Raw genomic sequence first — 13,185 nt, forward strand, 5'->3', positions numbered from 1 at the left:
CTGTGATTCAGCCCTCGTGCACGTATAAAATTAACAGTTTTAACAACTACATCCATAACTTCTTTCATTTGTAGACTTTTACTACACAGGGCTTCTTGGTGCAAAATACAATGTATACTGGTGAAGCTAATTCCTGGTATATTGAGGCTGTTCAGTTTGGTCTTCAATAATCCAACCACACCAATGTTTTCAGAGCACATTGATGGCGCACCGTCCGTAGCCAAAGATACGAGTTTGTTCCATGGCAGCGCAGCTTTTTCAATGCACTCTTCCAATCCTTGAAATATGTCACATCCCATTGTGGTACCCTTCAGTGGCATTAAGTCTAGCAATTCTTCAGTTATATTCAAATTGCAGTCCACACCTCTAATGAACACTGCACACTGTGCGGTATCTGATACATCTGTACTCTCATCAAGAGCAATTGAAAATACTTCAAAGTCTTTTGCCATTTGAATCAATTGTTTTTGCACATTATCAGCTAAATCCGTTATCCTGCAGGCAACTGTATTTGCAGACAAGCTTATGCCTTCAAAAACTTTCTTCCTATCAGGACATAAAATTTCACTGGCCTTCATAAGACATTCTTTTATGAATAAGCCTTCTGTAAAAGGTCGCGATGATTTAGCTATCATTTCGCTTATCACAAAACTTGCTCTTACTGAATCTTCGCTAGACTTGTTAATCCCTGAAAATAAATTTCTTTGCTTGGCAAATGCTGCTTTAAGTTGCTGAACTTTTTCCTCTCGGATTTTTCCGGTGAATGCATCATATTTTTCACGGTGCATCGTGTCATAGTGCCGACGCACGTTATACTCCTTGGGAACAGCAATCATTTGCTGACAAATAAGGCATTGAATTTTATCTTTTACCTCTGTGGAAAAAATATAAATTCTCCCTTTTGTCTTGGAAAACTCTCTTTTCTTCCATGAGTGTTCTTTTTTTTGACAAAGTCATTTCCAAGCTGTTTTAATAAATATATACACTCAGTAATGCACCTCACTCAAAGGACAAAACACGCACTTAGATTTACTGCCTAAGGCTCTGGGAGGGAGTTTGGGTGGGGGAGGGGGTTTGGAGTACAGGCCCTGGGCTGGAGTTTGGGTGGGGGAGGGGGTCTGGAGTGCAGGCTCTGTGCTCGGTGCAGGCTCCAGGCTGTGGCAGGGGTGGGGGGTGCAGGCTTGGGGCCGGCGTTGGGGGATAGGAGGGCGTGCAGGGGTGAGGGCTGTGGGGGTGAGGGTGAGGGGTTTGAGGCATTGGAGAGGCTTGGGGCATTGGAGAGTCTCAGGACTAGGGCAGAAGGGCAGGGGAAGGGCAGCCTGCCCTGGCCCTAGTGAAGGGGGGCTCTAGGACCCTGCGGCAGCAGGTGATGCCGGAAGCTGGCATAGCAGAGGAGTGGAGTCAGCGTGAGCTCCCGGGCGGTGAGGGGGCAGCACGTGGGGGCCGGGAGACACTGGGGAGGTGCGTGGGGGTGGCAGGTGGGGCCAGGAGAGACCCGGCCCCAAACATTGGGAGCAGCGCGCGGGAGCTTAGGCACAGAAAATAACTCGGGAGGGGGCGGGGTGAGGGCAGTTTGGCGGTGACAGGAAGTAACTGGGGGAGCTCCAGGGCCGCCCAGAGGATTTCGGGCCGGGGTCTTTGGCGGCGGGGGCCCTTCCGTTCGGGACCCTCCGCCAAAGTGCCCCAAGACCTGCGGCGGGGGTCCCCGCCGCGGGTCTTTGGGGCACTTAGGCGGTGGGTCCCGAACGGAGGGGCCCACCGCCAAGACCGGGCTGCGGCGGCGGCGGGTCCTCTTTCCCCACCCCGGCCGGGTCCCGCTTCCCACCCGGCCCCGCGGGTCTCGCTTCCTCCCCACCCCGGCCCGGCCCGGCCCGGCGGGTCTCGCTTCCCTTCCCCGGCCCGCCCCAGCGGGTCTCGCTCCCTTCCCCAGGCCCGCCCCAGCGGGTCCCGCTCCTTCCCCGCCCGGCCCTGGCGGGTCCCGCTTCTCCCCAGCCCCGGCCCGGCCCGGCGGGTCTCGCTTCCCTTCCTCCCCACGGCCCGGCCCCGGCCCCGGCCGGTCCCGCTTCCCACCCAGGCCCCGGCCTGGCCCCGGCGGCTCCCGCTTCCCCCCCCCCTTACCCGAGCGCGTCGCCGGCGGGGCCTGAGCTCCGTCCCGCTCAGAGCCGCGTGGTGAGGGGGCGGGGCTGTGAGCTCACGCCGAGCGCAGCGCCAGCCCAGAGCTCCCAGCCCCGCCCCTCCCCACGCGGCTCAGATCGGGGCGGGGCTCAGGCGCTCGGACGGAGACTCGGCGCTCTATGCACCGAGGCTCCAGGAGAGGGGCGGAGGCGGGAGCCTCCGCTTTTCTCTTGGGGGCCCCTGCGGGGCCCGGGGCAAATTGCCCCCTTTGCCCTCCCCCTGGGTGGCCCTGGGGAGCTCGGCCCGCGGGCCGCATGTTTGAGACCCCTGAGTTAAAGGGAACAATTATATCAATCGTAGTGGGAAATACATTACATGTTGTCCAGTGACTTTAAGCAGGTTTGTGTTATAGCACATAGAATAGAGGCCCTGATCCTGACTAGGGCTTTTAGTGGCTACTGTATTACAAAGAAATAATAACAGGACATGCATTTCATTGCATTTTGTTATGTGAGTACAGTAATGGCAAAGTCATTCTAATTTTAAGAAAATATGTCTTTTTTCATTTTAAGGGTACTGGGAAGAAAACATTAGCTAGAAAAATAGCTCAGTTATGGAAATGCACACTCATTGAAGGTAAATATCAACTATAATACTTTTTATTTTAGCTTTCTTTATGTTCCCTGAAATTCTAAATGGTACATTACTGACCACAGTGAAGGTCATTGGTAGGGGAAAACTGTGATAATCTTTCAGGAAACACATCATTGTTGAACATGGCAAATGCTCTGCCATTTAGCTACATGGGTGTAGTCAGTTTTCTCCTCTTTTGCAGGAGGGAATGTAACACCTAATGACCAAAGTGAGGCCCAGTCCTGTAAGATGATCTACATGAGCAGATCCATATGTTTATGTGGAACCTTGTTGAAGTCTATGGCGGGTCCACATAGGCACAGGGGTATGACTGCATGGCTCAGCTTACAGGATCAGGTAGTGTCTATCTTTGTTCTCTGTTTATTCAGTACCTAGCACAATAGGGTGCTAGTCTATGAGTTGGGCTCCTCAGCACTTCTGCAATATAAATAATAATAATAGTAAAATCAAATCTGTGCTATTATCCTGACAATACCAACCCCCCACCAGAAAACATTCTAAGGCTCATTTGAGGCAGTGGGGGTCTCCCATCTTGCAGGCTTTAGCAGGTCCACAGGAATAGGAAATGCCCCTTTGGTCTCCTGCTCTCTCCAGCTCCACCTTCCTCACCCCCTCTCCCTGAAGATCCCTAAAGGTCTGCAGGAGCAGAGCCTTTAATTGGAAATATTCTCTTTTGTTCCACTGTCAACTGATTACTAGGGAGGCATGTCATTTTGAGACATCTCAGCAAGGAAAAGGGCTAGAGACTCATATACAAAAAGAATAAGCGTAGGTCTCCAGCAGCTTTTTGTTGTTTTATACTAAGCTTGCTGGAGCAGATATCCTGTAGCAAAGGAGGGAGGTTATGACTGGTTTTGCTACAAAGTGGCCAAAAAGATTAGAATACTTTTTAAACTCAAGTGAACATTTCTATTTTAGGATGTAATTCAGGAATTCTTTGTTCAATTCAAAGTAAGTGTAAAAATGTAATAAAAAAAGCCAAAAAGGAGTTTGAAGAACAGCTAGCCAAAAACTCAAAAGGTAATAACAAAATGCTTTTTAAGTACATCAGAAACAGGAAGCCTGCTAAACAACCAGTGAGGCCCCTGGACGATTGAGATACAAAAGGAGCATTTAAAGACGATAAAGTGATTGCAGAGAAACTAAATGAATTCTTTGCTTCAGTCTTCACGGCTGAGGATGTTAGGGAGATTCCCAAACCTGAGCCGTCCTCTGTAGGTGACAAATCTGAGGAATTGTCATAGACTGAAGTGTCACTAGAGGAGGTTTTGGAATTAATTGCTAAACTGTTAAGTTTATCTTAATAGTTTATCAATTAAATTAAGTTACCGGGACCAGATGGCATTCACCCAAGTTCTGAAAGAACTCAAATGTGAAATTGCAGAACTATTAACTATGGTTTGTATCGTGTCCTTTAAATCGGCTTCTGTACCCAATGACTGGAAAATAGCTAATGTAATGCGAATATTTAAAAAGGGCTCTAGAGGTGACCCCAGCAATTACAGACCGTTAAGTCTAACGTCAATACTGGGCAAATTAGTTGAAACAATAGTAAAGAATAAAATTGTCAGACACATAGAAGAACATAAATTGTTGGGCAAAAGTCAACATGGTTTCTTGAAAGGGAAATCATGTCTTACTAATCTATTAGAGTTCTTTGAAGGGTTCAACAAACATGTGGACAAGGGGGATCCAGTGGACATAGTGTACTTAGATTTCCAGAAAACCTTTGACAAGGTCCCTCACCAAAGGCTCTCACGTAAATTAAGTTGTCAAGGGATAAGAGGGAAGATCCTTTCATGGATTGAGAACTGGTTAAAAGACAGGGAACAAAGGGTAGGAATAAATGGTAAATTTTCAGAATGGAGAGGGGTAACTAGTGGTGTTCCCCAAGGGTCAGTCCTAGGACCTATTCAATTTATTCATAAATGATCTGGAGAAAGGGGTAAAAAGTGAGGTGGCAAAGTTTGCAGATGATACTAAACTGCTCAAGATAGTTAAGACCAAAGCAGACTGTGACGAACTTCAAAAAGATCTCACAAAACTAAGTGATTGGGCAACAAAATGGCAAATGAAATTTAATGTGGCTAAATGTAAAGTAATGCACATTGGAAAAAATAACCCCAACTATACATACAATATGATGGGGGCTAATTTAGCTACAACGAGTCAGGAAAAAGATCTTAGAGTCATCATGGACAGTTCTCTGAAGATTTTTCCCTTTACAGAAACCATGTTGACTATTCTTCAACAGTTTGTTTTTCTGTGTCTGAAAATTTTATTCTTAACTATTGTTTCGACTAATTTGCCCAGTACCGACGTTAGACTTCTGGTCTGTAATTGCCGGGATCACCTCTAGAGCCCTTTTTAAATATTGACGTTACATTCGCTAACTTCCAGTCATTGGGTACCGAAGCCGATTTAAAGGACAGGTTACAAATCTTAGTTAATAGTTCCGCAACTTCACATTTGATTTCTTTCAGAACTCTTGGGTGAATGACATCTGGTCCCGGTGACTTGTTAATGTTGAGTTTATCAATTAATTCCAAAACCTCCTCTAATGACACTTTAATCTGTGACAGTTCCTCAGATTTGTCACCTACAAAAGCCAGCTCAGGTTTGGGAATCTCCCTAACATCCTCAGCCGTGAAGACTGAAGCAAAGAATCCATTTAGTTTCTCCGCAATGACTATATCATCTTTAAGCGCTCCTTTTGTATCTCGATCATCAAGGGGCCCCACTGGTTGTTTAGCAGGCTTCCTGCTTCTGATGTACTTAACAAAAAATTTGTTATTACCTTTGGAGTGTTTGGCTAGCTGTTCTTCAAACTCCTCTTTGGCTTTTCTTATTATACTCTTGCACTTAATTTGGCAGTGTTTATGCTCCTTTCTATTTGCCTCACTAGGATTTGACTTCCACTTTTTAAAGGAAGTCTTTTTATCTTTCACTGCTTGTTTTACATGGTTGTTAAGCCACGGTTGCTCTTTTATAGTTCTTTTACTGTGTTTCTTAATTTGGGGTATACATTGAAGTTGAGCCTCTATTATGGTGTCTTTAAAAAGCGCCCATGCAGCTTTCAGGGATTTCACTTTAGTCACTGTACCTTTTAACATCTGTTTAACTAACCCCATCATTTTTGCATAGTTCTCCCTTTTGAAATTAAATACCACAGTGTTGGGCAGTTGAGGTGTTCTTCCCACCACAGGGATGTTGAATGTTATTGTATTATGGTCACTATTTCCAAGCGGTCCTGCTATAGTTACCTCTTGGACCAGCTCCTGCGCTCCACTCAGGATTAAATCTAGAGTTGCCTCTCCCCTTGTGGGTTCCCGTACCAGCTGCTCCAAGAAGCAGTAATTTAAAGTATCGAGAAATTTTATCTCTGCATTTCGTCCTGAAGTGAAATGTTCCCAGTCAATATGGGGATAATTGAAATCTCCCACTATTATTGGATTCTTAATTTTTATAGCCTCTCTAATTTCCCTTAGCATTTCATCATCACTATTACTGTCCTGGTCAGGTGGTCGATAATAGATCCCTAATGTTATATTTTTATTAGAGCATGAAATTTCTATTCATAGAGATTCTATTGAACATGTGGATTCGCTTAAGATTTTTACTTCATTTGATTCTACATTTTCTTTCACATATAGTGCCATTCCCCCACCCACCCCCAGCACAACCTGTTCTGTCCTTCCGATATATTTTGTACCCCAGAATGATTGTGTCCCATTGATTGCTCTCAGTCCACCAGGTTTCTATGATGCCTATTATATCAATATCCTCCTTTATCACAAGGCACTCTAGTTCACCCATCTTATTATTTAGACTTCTAGCATTTGTGTACACGCACTTTAAAAACTTGTCCCTGTTTATTTGTCTGCCCTTTTCTGATGTGTCAGATTCTTTTTTATGTGACTGTTTATCATCTGATCTGGCCCTTACATTATCCTCTTCCATCCTCTGCTCCTGACTATAACCTGGAGATTCTCTATCATTAGACTCTCCCCTAAGAGAAGTCTGTGTCCGATCCACATGCTCCTCTGCAGCAGTCGGCTTTCCCCCATCTCCTAGTTTAAAAACTGCTCTACAATCTTTTTAATGTCTAGCGCCAGCAGTCTGGTTCCATTTTGGTTTAGGTGGAGACCATCTCTCCTGTATAGGCTCCCCCCATCCCAAAAGTTTCCCCAGTTCCTAATGAAAGGATGGAGATGGATGGCAGGAAAGAGATCCCTTGATCATTACCTGTTAGGTCACTCCCTCTGGGACACCTGGCATTGGTTACTATCGGTAGTCAGGATACTGGGCTGGATGGACCTTTGGTCTGACCCAGTATGGCCATTCTTATGTTGTTATGCTCACTTAAATTTTGCAGAAATTTTTTTGCCTCTGTCCCATATATATCCTACAAATTTAGAGACTGATGCAACTCTTTAAATTAAAAATGGGGGAAGGCTAAATTAGCTTATAACAACCTTAACTGTAGAGAAGTTACTTTAAGCAACTCTTTGTTCTAGTTAATTATAATATACATGATTTGGCTGATTTTTTTCATGGCATATGCATGCTCAGTAAATCTTTTTATGAATAAACATTATGGATTTCAATTTTTGTGTTAGCTATTTCCCTTGTAAATCTCAATTTATTTCTAGTGCATTAATTAGAACATATGGAAGCCCTCTGGTGGCCAAAAAAAACGTTCAGATTTTGTGGAGACCAGAGGCTTTATAACATATCAAATAAAATGTCTTTATCACATTTTTAAGGCTTAAAGTTCAAATCATGCCAAAATTTCTGTTTTAATAAAATCTCTTAACTTTATTTCCATCAATGCAAAAATAGATTACTTAAGTCATCCCACTTTTTTAATACAAAGTGACACATGATCTAAACAATTTCACATGTGAGAAAAAAAATAGAATGAGAATTTTTCAGCTACATGAGGATCAGCCCTCTTCTCTGTATGTGGAATGCCCCTTGACTTCAGTGGGGCTTATATATGTGGAAGGTTTGAAGGATTATCCCCTGAGGCTCCACCCCATTATTGCAGTTCATAAAGCCATATGCAGGAGCTTTGAGTGTGAGGGGGGTATCAAACTAGCACTGTCTTGTTTAATTTGACCATTTAAAGGGTAACCTTTTTTCTCAGCTGATTACTTTAAAACTGACATCTTTCTATGCCTGAACTGTTCTCATTTTGAAACTTGACTTCTTAATATGTGAAATGTTTTTGGGCTCAAAGATTCAACACCAGATTTCACAGTCGTTACATTATGATCATATGAAATCACTAATAAAGACAGCCATGCTAGGCTAACAGTGTATATGAAAACATACTAATGCACACACAGTATGTTTTATTGTTTTAATTTTGTTCTGTATTCTGTACATTTTTTAGCTTTGGAAGTAATAGAAGAAAATATTACTGCAGGAACAGAATATGGACTTAAGGTAAAATCTACTGTTTTATTAAATTTCATGTTATTCATAAGGCCCAATCTTGTTCCCCTTGAAGTCTGTGGTAGCTGGATGGGGCCACCATGCAAATATTGTAGGATGTTATGCTTTACATTTCCCTTTAGATGCAGGAATTGCTTTTTGGAGGTCAAAGTATTCCTGAAGAACTGATTACAAAGATGATTCTGAAAAAGATTGAGTCACCAGAAGTTGCTCACTTTGGTATGTGTTGTCATTTTCCAGAACTTTTAAAGTATGCCCACCCTAGCCCTCTAAAACTTAGTTTTGTCTTCTTGTATATCCATAGCATATGATATTTAAAAATTCTGCTACACTGCAATCTGTCGGATTCAGTCAGACATTTTTGCCATCAGTAGTGCAGAATCTGTCTTCATTGCTTCATGCAGAACATGAATATCTGTAAATTATAGTGACCTGAGATGGCATTTAGGGAATACTGTATTGATCGTGGAGGACAAAAGAGTGCTATGTACTCATACACACAACAACAGAGTGATATTTTTCAGCCAAATTATATCCTTTTGATTTTCTGTAATCAGGAGCGGCTCTAAGAATTTGGCTGCCCCAAGCACGCTGGTCCCGCGGCTCCGGTGGAGCATCCGCAGGCACGCCTGCGGGAGGTCCACCGGAGCCGTGGGACCAGCGGACCCTCCGCAGTCATGACTGTGGAAGGTCCGCCGGAGCCGCCTGCCGCCCTCCCGGCAAAATGCCGCCCCAAGCACGCGCTTGGCGCACTGGGGTCTAGAGCCGGCCCTGTCTGTAATAAAGTTGAAATACTGTCAGAGATTGAGGTGTCAAAAGAAGTAGTTCTGGAACAAAATAATTTTAAAAAGAAGTAAGTCCCCAGGCCCAGATAGTATACAGCAAAGAGTTCTGAAGGAACTTAAGTATGAAGTTGCTGAGCTGCTAGGAAAGATATACACAATCTCTCATTTTAAAACAGCTGCAACACTGGAGAATTGGAGGGTAGGAAATGTATCTGTTTTTTTAAAAGGCCGTATGGATGATCTAAGGAATTATAAACTAGTAAACCTTATATCTGAAGCTGGTAAACTGGTAGACACTATAATTGAAAACACCAAATAAAACACCTGAAAACTCATGACATGATAGTCTAATCAGAGCACAGTTTCTTCAAAGGAAAATCATATCTCACTAATGTTAGAATTCTTTGAACATGTCAATAAAGTAGTGGATAAAAAAGAACCAATTCATATAATTTTGACTTTCAAAAGGTCTTTAACAAGGTCAAAAGAGGATACTAAAGAAACTAAATACTCATGGGGTGGGAGACAAAGTACTGTCATGGATCAAAAACTGGCTAAGACACAGGAAACTGTAGGAATAAATAGTTAATTTTGTCATGGCAAAAGGTTAACAGGAAGGTGCCTCAAGGATCTGTGTTAAGATTGGTATTGTCTAATATACTAATGATCTGGAAAGGACGATGATCAATGAGATAGCAAAATGTGTAGATAAAAAGTTATTTAAAGTAGTCAAGTCCAGAGAAGTCTGTGAAGAACTTCATAGGGACTTAACTAAGCAAGGTGAATGGGCAACACAATGGTGGATGACGTTAAATATTGATAAATGCAAAATAATCCACATTAGAAGGAAAATTTTGAACTCATTGTACAGTTTATTAGGGTTCTAAATTAACTATACCAAGTCAGGAAAGGGACCCGGGGATCATTGTGGACATCTCAATAAAAACCTCTGCTCTTAATATGCAGCTGTGGTCAAAAAGCAAACAAGATGTTAGAATGCATCAGTAGTAGGATGGAGAATAATGTGTAAAAAGTTATAGTGCCATTATCTAAGTGGGTGATATGCCCTCATCTGGAATACTGTGTGCAGTAATGGGTTCCCCTTCTCTAAAAAGATAATGCAGAATTAGAGTAGGGAGCCATTCAGAGAAGGGTGACAAGAATGATTAGGAATATGACAAAACTCATACAGGGTATGTCTACACTACGAGACTATTTCGAATCAACTTAAGTCGAATTTGTGGAATCGACCTTATGAAGTCGAATTTGTGTATCCACACTAAATACACTAATTCGACTGTGTGAGTCCACAGTAACGGGGCCAGCGTCGACTTTGGAAGCGGTGCACTGTGGGAAGCTATCCCACAGTTCCCGCACTCCCCGCTGCCCATTGGAATTCTGGGATTTCCCCCCAATGCATGCTGGGGGGAAAAATGTGTCGAGGGTGGTTTTGGGTAACTGTCATCATTGAACCATCAATCACGCCCTCCCTCCCTTCCCGAAAGCGCCTGCGGGCAATCTGTTCGTGCACTTTTCTGCTCAGTGACAGCGCGGGCGCCACAGCACTGCGAGCACGGAGCCCGCTGCAGTTATGGCCGTTGTCAACTCCTCGCACCTTATTGTCCACCTCTTCCACAGTCAGCTGCTGAGAAATAGGGCTACTTTTCAATGGTGCTGCGAGCACTGGTGGACCATGGGGGACGTTTTACCAACATCAACGTCGGGTGGCCAGGCAAAGTTCATGACACGCGTGTTTTCAGGAACTCTGCTCTGTTTAGACGCCTGCAGGAAGGTAGTTTCTTCCCGGACCACAAAATAACTCTTGGGGATGTGCAGATGCCTACAGTGATCCTCGGGGACCCAGCCTACCCGCTAATGCCCTGGTTCGTGAAGCCCTATGTAGGCGCCTTGCACAGCGACAAGGAACTCTTCAAGTACCAGCGAGCAGCATGATCTGTGACTGTTCAGTTTCTTTACAGAGAAGCTGAACCTGCCCCTGTTTCTTTACCAAGTTACTGTTGACTAGCATCTGCAGTTACATACCCCGTCCACCCCGCTTCCCCCACTTCCAACACACGTTTAAAAATAAAATACATGTTCCACTGTAACTTTACAAAGGTTTCTTTATTGATGACTTTGCATTAAATGGTTGAAACTGGGACGCAGACTGTGCTGGGTAGGGTGTGCGGTGATGTAAAAACCACCTCTAAACTCGAGGAATGACAGGCTCCTGCTCCCAGAGCGGTCTGCAGTGCCGGACTGGTTGTTTCAACGGAGCCTGCCATCCCTCCTTTTCGGGACTCTGTGTGCGGGGGCTATGTGGCCTTGTGGTGGGGGAGGACGGATACAGATTCCTCTGCAGCGTGGCTCTGTGGTTCAGGACAGGGACCGTTGCATGAGATCTGTAACCACCCTCCCCCGCTACAAAGTCACGTACCCCCCCACCCACACAGAACCTGCAAACCACCTCCCATACCGACCAGGGTGCCTACTGACTGCACTGTGTGTGTGTGACCTGCTGCTGATCCTGCCCCCGTGTCTGTACCCTGGTAAAGGTGACTGTCCTATGCAATACCCTACCCCCTTCCCCACCCACCCCTTCAAACGCAGCGTTGTGTAAAAAAGCATGACGGAAACAGTAATTAACAGCAAAGTATTTTTAATAATTAACCAGACAGTCAGGGGATGAAACTGGGATTGGGGCTAGGGTGAGTCAGGAAGGGAAGGAATTCTCAAAAATTAGGGTATGAGAGCTTTTGGGTACTTGAGCACTCTGCTGGGGTGCAGTGACAGTTTTCACGGCCCCTGGCACCACTCCTTCTGGTTACTTTGGGTGACGGGAGGTATGGGACTTTGTGGCGGGGGAGGGTGGTTGCAGATACACTGCGGGGGGGCTCTGTCCTCCTGCCTGCGGTCCTGCAGAACATCCACAAGGCGCCGGAGCGTGTCCGTTTGCTCCCTCATTAGTCCAAGCAGCGTTTGAGTCGCCTGCTTGTCTTCCTCACGCCACCTCTCCTCCCGTTCACTGTGTGAGCGCTGGTACAGAGAGAGGGTCTCCCTCCACTGGCTCTGCTGGTCCGCCTCGGCTCGGGAGCACCCCATAACTTCAGCGATCATCTCGTCCCGTGTCTTTCTCTTTTGCCGCCTAATCTTTGCCAGCCTCTGTGAGGGGGATGCTGTGGCAGGTCTGGAGACAGTCGAAGCTGTGTGATGGGAAAAAGGTAGTGAATTCCTTGCAAAGATACATTTTTCCGAACAATGAACACAGTCTAGTCTGTGTCTGTGAACAACACCATGCACAGCACCTATCTCGTCCGCACTCCTGCAGCAGGCAATCCTGAAAGCATAAACTCTGCCCCTGTTCCACCCCATTGCAGTGTCCCCCGACCCTTGCACTTCTGGGTTGAGATCCCAGTGAGATACCTAGGGAGATCCTGACAGACCAAGGGACCCCCTTTGTTTCCAAGCTGATGAAGGACTTGTGCGACCTGCTCCACATACGGACCCTCCGAACATCGGTCTACCACCCCCAGACCGATGGCCTCGTTGAGCGCTTTAACAAGACGTTGAAAAACATGTTGCGGAAGGTGATCAGCTGCGATGGAAAAGACTGGGACACCCTGCTACCATACGTGCTGTTTGCCGTCCGGGAAGTACCTCAGGCCTCCACGGGATTCTCCCCCTTCGAGCTGTTATATGGTCGGCACCCCAGGGGCATACTGGACCTGGCTAAAGAAGACTGGGAAGAGCAGCCAAACCCGGGGAGAAACATTGTGGAACATGTGCTACAAATGAGAGACCGGATCGCCAGGGTCACCCCCCTAGTACGCGAACACATGGAGAAGGCCCAAGGCACAACGGACCTACTACAACCGTCAAGCAAAGGCCCGGAAGTTCCAGGTGGGGGACCGGGTGATGGTGCTCCTACCCACGGCAGAGAGCAAGCTCCTGGCCAGATGGCAGGGACCCTATGAGGTAATTGAGGCGGTAGGGGAAGTTAACTACAAGGTCCGACAGCCAGGTCGCCGGAAGCTGGAGCAGATCTATCACATAAATCTGCTGAAACCCTGGCAGGATAGAGAAACCCTGGTAACGGGGTTGGGGGCGCCACCCCCTAAAGACGATCGGCCCAACCAGGTGGGAATATCCCGAGAGCTGACCCCAGAACAAC

General features: G+C 45.8%; 1 protein-coding gene across 16 annotated transcripts in view; it reads left to right on the forward strand.

The window, feature by feature from the left end:
• Positions 1-13,185, forward strand: part of AK9 (adenylate kinase 9) — a 219,026-nt gene that overhangs the window by 13,366 nt on the left and 192,475 nt on the right. For all 16 annotated transcript variants that reach the window (XR_005595877.1, XR_005595879.1, XR_005595878.1 and 13 more), the window contains exons 3-5: positions 2,688-2,751; positions 8,168-8,220; positions 8,352-8,448. Coding sequence is in view for 13 of the 16 variants with exons in the window: in XM_039529143.1 (XP_039385077.1) it covers positions 2,688-2,751; positions 8,168-8,220; positions 8,352-8,448 (214 nt within the window). In the remaining 3 variants the exon portion in view is untranslated. The remainder of the gene's footprint in view (positions 1-2,687; positions 2,752-8,167; positions 8,221-8,351; positions 8,449-13,185) is intronic.

This window comes from Mauremys reevesii, linkage group 3, assembly GCF_016161935.1.
Source record: "Mauremys reevesii isolate NIE-2019 linkage group 3, ASM1616193v1, whole genome shotgun sequence".
Lineage (NCBI taxonomy): Eukaryota > Metazoa > Chordata > Testudines > Geoemydidae > Mauremys > Mauremys reevesii.